Source organism: Apus apus, unplaced genomic scaffold (assembly GCF_020740795.1).
Source record: "Apus apus isolate bApuApu2 unplaced genomic scaffold, bApuApu2.pri.cur manual_scaffold_95_ctg1, whole genome shotgun sequence".
NCBI classification, from domain to species: domain Eukaryota; kingdom Metazoa; phylum Chordata; class Aves; order Apodiformes; family Apodidae; genus Apus; species Apus apus.
In genome coordinates, this window is record NW_026248891.1 from 5081 (window position 1) to 12547 (window position 7467).

At 53.7% G+C, this 7467-nt stretch overlaps 1 protein-coding gene across 1 annotated transcript; it reads left to right on the forward strand.

Annotated features, from left to right (window-relative positions):
- Window positions 1-4158: 4158 nt before the first annotated feature.
- LOC127396376 (olfactory receptor 14C36-like) lies at window positions 4159-5136 on the forward strand. Its single transcript, XM_051643982.1, has one exon. It carries the CDS (start codon window positions 4171-4173, stop codon window positions 5134-5136), a length of 966 nt encoding a protein of 321 aa, XP_051499942.1. The 5' UTR covers window positions 4159-4170.
- Window positions 5137-7467: the final 2331 nt, after the last annotated feature.

Here is a 7467-nt window from a genome sequence, read left to right on the forward strand (position 1 = left end):
AGATCATCCTTGTGGCCTCCTTTGAACTCACTCTGAGCCTTGGGGAGGCCAGGAATCACTCCAGTGCAATTGTGAAAGTCTCACAGATTGTTTTTGGGGAAGTTAGGGGGGAAATGGGACAAAAAGGATGCAAATTTTTTTGGGAAAAAAAATGGGCTTGGCCATGAGAGATGAAGCCAAGGACTGGTGCAGTTTCTCACACTGCCCTGACTTGAAAACTGCTGCTCTACCAGGAGATGGGGAGACAGAGCCAGCACAGCTGACCCACACTGCCCACAGGGATGCTCCACACCACAAGATGTCATGCTCAGTGCAGAGCCAGGGGCAAGTTGGCCAGGGGGTGTGATCAGTGCTTGGGGACCTGCTGGGAATCAGTCAGTAGGTTGTGAGCACAGCCAGGAGCAGCTGGAGCCTGAGCTTTGTGGCACTGATGGAGGAGCTGCCAAGGTGTGGTGGGACATTCATGGCCCTGGCATTCTCTGGAAGGGGAACACAGCAGGGTGCAAACTGTCCAGGTGGATTCTGGGGTGTCTGGAGAGAACTTCTGAGCACAGCTGGTAGATGGGCCAGCAAGGGTCTCCCTGGAGCCTTCTCTTCTCAAAGCTGAACACCCCAACTCTCTCAGCCTGTCTGCAGAGCAGAGGTGCTCTAGCCCTCTGATCATTGCTGTGGCCTCCTCTGGACTCACTCCAACAGCTCCATGTCCTTCCTGTGCTGAGGGCTGCAGAGCTGGACCCAGCATTGCTGGAGGGGTTTCACCAGAGAAGAGCAGAGGAGGACAATCCCCTCCTTGACCAGCTGGTCACGCTGCTGGTGATGCAGCCCAGGACACAGTTGGCTTTCTGGGCTGCCAGCAAGCATTGCCTGCTCATCTCCAGCTTTTCATCCATCAGGAAGTACGCCCAGACCTTTCATCTTGTGGGTGTTCTCAGACCCTTCATCCCCAGCCTCTATTGATACCAGTGGCTGAATAGACCCAGGTGCACTGGGACGTCTTGAACACTGTGATGTTAAGATGAGCCCATTTCTGGAGCTTGTCCGGGTCCAGCTGGATGGCATCCCATCCCTCTGGTGTACTGACCACACTGAGCCATTGACCACTACCCTCTGGATCTGACCACCCAACCAGTTCCTCATCCCGTGCACTCTCCACCCATCCAATCCATCTCTCTCCAATTTAGAGAGAAGGATGTTCTGGGGGATTGTGTCCAAGGCCTGTAGCTCTTCCCTTGTCCACTGATGTAGTCACTGAACCCCAGAAAGCCCCCAGGTTGGCCAGGCAGGACTTGCCCTTGCTGAAGCCAGGCTGGCTGTCTCCAATCAGCTCCCTGTCCTCCATGGGCCTTGGCACAGCTTCCAGGAGGATCTGTTCCATGCTCTTCCCAGGCACAGAAGGGAGGCTGAGAGGTCACTAGTTCCCAGGGTCCTCCTCTCTACCCTTCTTCAAAAAGGCTGCAGGAAGGAAGTCTGAAATGCAGAGGAGCAGGCAGGGCCCCTGAGCAGAAAGTGAAGGCAGTGGGAAGCAGCCCAGCCTGACTGAATGGACAGACCTGGTGTCAATTCAGGGCAAAAAGGAGAGTTTATGGGCCTGGGACAAAGGGGCAGGACAATGAGGGGGGGCAGAAAGATGCTGTGAGGATGTGCAGGACGAAAATCAGAAGGGCCAAAGACCAACTTGAAATCAACCAGGCTGCAGCTGCCAAAGATGACAAGAAATGCTGCCACAAATAGATTAAGAACAAAAATAGGGCTGAGGAGAATGTCTGTCCTTTATTGGATGTGAGGGGATCAGTGACCAGGGAGGAGGAGAAGGCTGAGGTGCTTCATGCCTTCTTTGCCTCAGTCTTTAGCAGCAGGACCAGTTGTTCACTGGGTACGCAGCCCCCTGAGCTGGAAGGCAGGGATGGGGAGCAGAATGGAGCCCCCATCATCCCAGAGGAGATGGTCAGTGACCTGCTGCACCACTTGGACACACACAAGGCTCTGGGGCCAGATGGACCCACCCAAGGGGGCTGAGGGAGCAGGCAGAAGTGTCGTGCCCTGGTCCTGCCCTGGGCATTACACAGCTCCACATCCCAGTGCCCCAGGGAGAGCTCTGAGGGGTGAGTGAGGGACAGGATCTCCCTTCCCAGGGGCTGGGGGTCAGGGCTGGCACCTTTGGTGAAGGGGGACAGGGCTGGGCCTTTTGCAGTCATGAAACACACCCAGGGTTCCTCAGCCCCAGAGCCACCTTCACCTTCCTCTTCCCCACCTGCCATCCCTGCCTCCTCTTTCCTGCTCTACCCACACCCTGGGGACGCTTCCTCACTCCTGTCCCTCACTGGGACCCATCAGCACTGACAGAAACTTTGCAGTTGGGCTCTGACTTCTGCAGAGGTTTCATCAGCTTCCTCTCCCTGTCTCAGCTTCATGGGCTCAGCAGCAAAGCCACCAGAGGGCTCATTAAGGTTCTGAGCTGGGCTCCTGGGATGGAGGGAGCTGCTGGCAAGTGGGCAGTGCTGCAGAGAGACAGCTCTGCCCAGGAGCAGCTCCTCTGCTTGGCCCAGCAGGGAGAAGGGCACTGCCAGGGCGTCTGAGGGAGATAAGCAAGGCAGAGAGAGCTTAAAGGTGGTCAGGACTGGGGGTGAGTGAGAGCTCAGAGGAGACATCTGTGCAGCCCTTGGCACGGTGAGTCTGTGGGTGCAGGGCAAGGTGGGTACAGTTCCTGGAGGCATCTCCTCAAGCTGGCACAGCCACAGTTTATGGGATCTGGAAGATGGGGGGAGTTGGAAGGAGGATCTATTTGCAGAATTTAGGGTAGCTGTTCAGGTGGATGTGCGGGCAGGAGTGCCCAGGGCTGTCCTTCAGGAGCAGGTCTTGCAGCTGAGGGGCTGTGTGCTGGGGCAGGGACTGTGCTGCCTGCCAGGGGCAGCTCTCAGCCAGCCTGGAGAGCTCCCCACGGTGCTGTGGGGAGAAACTGAAGATGGAAGGAGTGACCCCTGACAGGGCAAGGATGGGACCTTCTGCTTTGGAGAGGGTGCAGTGTGGGTCAGGACTGCTCACAGCTCCAGATCACCCCCAGGACATTTACAGAGTGTCTCTTTGAAGCAGCAGAGAGAGGCAGCAGTTAGCAGGAAGAAAAGGAGTCTGTGCTATGAGTTCTCCACTCTTGGTGGGCTGGGTGGACAAGGAGAGATGAGGTTTTACTTCTCTTCTCTGCAGAAGGTACCGAGACTCTAGTTGTAACTGGGTCTTGTCTGAGTTCCTCCTGAGCTCCTGCACACCCAGAGATATCCCTGGGCAGGTCCCTGCTGCAAGCAGTGCTTTCAAGGCAGAGCTGAGCAGACAGAGGGGGAGATGGGCTCTGTGATCACTGCTGAGGAGGGCACAAGAAGGAACAGAAGTAGCTCCAGGCAGAGGTAGCTCCAAGCAACAGAGGCATGGACAGGGATGGAGAGGGAGCTGCTGCCTGCAAGTCATGGGAAGGGGGATCTGGACACCTTCCTGCCATCCCTGCAGAGCTGATGCCTTCCCAAGAGCAACTCCCTGCTCTCCTCTCCCACTCTGTAGAACTCCCACCCCTACATATCACGGGGACTTAGTCCTGAGTTCCCTTCACAGACACCCCAGCACCCCAGAGCAGAAATGTTCGAGTCTCTGACTTTGTGTCCCTGTCCCAGCTCTCTCAGCAGCAGCACTTTGGCATGTTCCCCTCCTGCCCCTGCTGCCCTTGTTCTTCTCCTCCTTTTCCTTGGGGTGGGGGGGGTGATGATTTGGGTGGGGGTGATGAGTCCCCACCTCTTCATCTGATGGAGACCGAGTTGTGATTGTCCCCCATCTGAAAGAGGTGCAGATGCTGAGAGCAGAACTGATGGACACAGTGGCTGTCCTCACTCTGCACTAAGGGATAGTCCCTTTGCCTCTGAATTTTGCCCTAATTTCACCCTGTCTTTTCTTCTTTGATGCAGAAAAAGACTCCTTGGGAGCTCATCACAGATTTTTTGCTCCCAACAGGTTCCTCAGCCAGGAAGCCCTGGAGCTGAAGTGAGGGAGCTGCAGGAAGGTTTCCTGAAAAGAGAGTCAGAGTGTGGGGTGGCTACGAGAGCTGCAAGATGTTTTGCTCGGAGAGGTCTGGCCTCACTCTGTACTGCCTGTTCCTTCTGAATAGATAAGCATACCCAGAGAGAGGAGATGTCCAACAGCAGCTCCATCAGCCAGTTCCTCCTCCTGGCATTCGCAGACAGGCGGGAGCTGCAGCTCCTGCACTTCTGGCTCTTCCTGGGCATCTACCTGGCTGCCCTCCTGGGCAACGGCCTCATCATCACCACCATCACCTGGGACCACCACCTCCACACCCCCATGTACTTCTTCCTGCTCAACCTCTCCCTCCTCGACCTGGGCTGCATCTCCACCACCCTCCCCAAAGCCATGGCCAATTCCCTCTGGGACACCAGGGCCATCTCCTACTCAGGATGTGCTGCACAGGTTTTTCTATTTGTCTTTTTCATTTCAGCAGAGTATTATCTCCTCACCATCATGTGCTATGACCGCTACGTGGCCATCTGCAGACCCCTGCACTACGGGACCCTCCTGGGCAGCAGAGCTTGTGTCCACATGGCAGCAGCTGCCTGGGCCTCTGGGTTTATCTATACTTTGCTGCACACAGCCAGTACATTTTCAATACCAATCTGCAAGGGCAATGCTGTGGACCAGTTCTTCTGTGAACTTCCTCAGATCCTCAAGCTCTCCTGCTCACACTCCTACCTCAGGGAATATCAACTTCTTGTGTTTAGTGCTTTTGTCTTTTCTGGGTGTTTTGTCTTCATGGTGGTGTCCTATGTGCAGATCTTCAGGGCCGTGCTGAGGATCCCCTCTCAGCAGGGAAGGCACAAAGCCTTTTCCACCTGCCTCCCTCACCTGGCCGTCGTCTCCCTTTTTTTGGGCACTGCCATGTTTGCCTGCCTGAAGCCCCCCTCCATCTCCTCCCCATCCCTGGACCTGGTGGTGGCAGTTCTGTACTCAGTGGTGCCTCCAGCAATGAACCCCCTCATCTACAGCCTGAGGAACAAGGAGTTGAAGGAAGCAGTGTGGAAACTGATTACCAAAGGTTTTCCAGAAGTTCTAGTGTGTCCATCTTCTTCAACATTTGACTCATAACAGAACTCATTACAGGCCCTGCTTTTCTTTTTAACTTTTGTTGTTGTCATTCTTTCTGGCTGGACTTTTTATTTTCTTGATTGTTTACTTGTGATAATATCCTCCACAGAGAAATATGGACACTCACTTCTGCATCATTACCTCCCTCACTAGTGTGACCCAACAACAGTGTAAATAAGGAGCTATGCTCCTTTTCTATCTAATCAATGAGGTTATTTGCACTGATTTGTCTGTCTAAGACCCAAGCAACTAAAACAAAAAGATGCCTTTTGGTGTTGGTTCCCTACCAAGTTAGAGGGCAAAAGAAGGACCTAAAACCTTCCTTGGAGAAAGCACAATGGGGCAATCGTGGAGTCCCTGCTACATGGAATGGGGAGTTGTCGTGGTTTGGGCTCAACAGGACAACAAAGGAACAGCCCCATGGCTGCTCACTCAGCCTCCACCACTTCCCTGGGCAGTCCATTCCAATGTCTAATCACCCTCTCCATGAGGAAGTGCCTCCTAATATCCAACCTAAACCTGCCCTGGAGCAGCTTGAGGCCAGGCCCTCTTGTCTTGTTGCTGGTTGCCTGGAAAAAGAGCCCAGCCCCACCTGAGTACAACCTCCCTTCAGGGACTTGAAGAGAGTGAGAAGGTCCCCACTGAGTCTCCTCTTCTCCAGGCTAAACAACCCCAGCTCCCTCAGCCCATCCCTATAAGACTTTCCCTCTAGTCCTTTCACCAGCCTTGTTGCTCTCCTCGGGACCTGTTCCAGCACCTCAAGATCCTTCTTGAAGTGAGGGGCCCAGAACTGGACACAGGACTCAAGGTGAGGCCTCCCCAGTGCCGTGTACAGGGGGAGAATGACATCTCTGCTTCTGCTGGTCACACGATTCCTGATTGTCACCATTTGACTCAGGTTTGACAAGAAGGCTCTCGATTCCCTCCCACTCAGGTAGGGAAGGAGAGAGAGATAAAGAGAGAGACTTGGCTGGATTGAAAACTAAACTACACAGCTTTAATTCAACACTCATGATATAAGAAAATGCATACAATTATATAAAGTTATATATCAATGTGTTAAGGTATGTGCAAAAGCCTCTCACCTCCCCCCACCCCAGCAACTCCCACAGCATCTCCTGAGCTGGAACAGTCCTGAGAAATCCCAAAGGGCTGCTGGAGAAAGTGGAGAGTGATGAGGGTCAGGAGAGCTGGAGCCTGGGGGTCCACGGGGAGGGAGGGACGGAGTCCTCCCCGGACGCCGGCCATGGGTGGAGGAGAAGGGAAGAAGAAGCAGGAAGGAAGTTGTCTTGTGTGATCTCTGTGCTTCCCCTGAGCTCACGTAGCTCTCTGGAATGGAAGATCTCTGGCCAGTTTTGCTGTCTGTCTCACTCAGCCTCCTCCGGGGGGGTCAGAGATCTCCCTGTAGCGTCTGAGCCGGCAGAGTGAAGGTGCCACCTTGAAGCCCCAGCAGCTGGAGAAACATTCCACTGTTGTCAGGCTTAGTTGGAAGGCTCTGTGAGCAGTTAAAGGAAAGCTTACTGAAGGGGAAAAAAAAAAAAAAATCAGTAAATGGAAAATTGGCTTCATTCTGGCTTAAACCAGGACACAGGGAAAGGACGAGGGGTGATGGGTGCCAGTTACTACTGGCGAGATTTAGATTGGATGCAAAAGGTTAATTGTCCTAGATGAGAAGCATCAGTCATTGGAGTGACCCTCCTAATGCATGTGGGTAATTCCCCAATACTGGACACTTTGAAGGTCTGGCAGGACAGGGTGCTGGGCCATCTTGTCCAGACTATGCTGCTGGCATGAAAGGTTGGACCACAGGACTCTTGAGGTCCCTTCCAATGGGATATTGCATGACTCCATGAAATCTCAAGTCACCTTTCCATCAGACTGCACCAACAAAGGCCCTTTGCATTATTGTCCAGTTTCTCTCCTGTAAAAACCCAAAGAATTACTGATAAGATTATCCTGTATTAAAAGGTGACCTCATTAGAGGAGGCTTGTACCAAACACCTGGTGGAGGAGAGCACATTGCTCTTGATGAAACTTGATCACACTTCCCTTGGCTCCTGCAGTGCCTGTGCAGGCAGTTGTCTAAGGAAAACAGGAGAGAGGTGGTGCAAAGGAGCTGAACCATCCAGCTGCAGGGAGCAGGGGAGAAGTCTGACGTGAGGAACAGTGATGCAAGTGCCAGGGGGACAGTGAGGGAAGAGATGGGGTTGGGGGGGTGAGGAGCAAGGGTGTCCATCCAGTGCCAGACCTCAAGGAACTGCTTCTCCTGCTGGCCCAGACCTCCTGAGGAGAACCCCTGGATCATTATCACTCAGAGAATGCTTCAAAAAC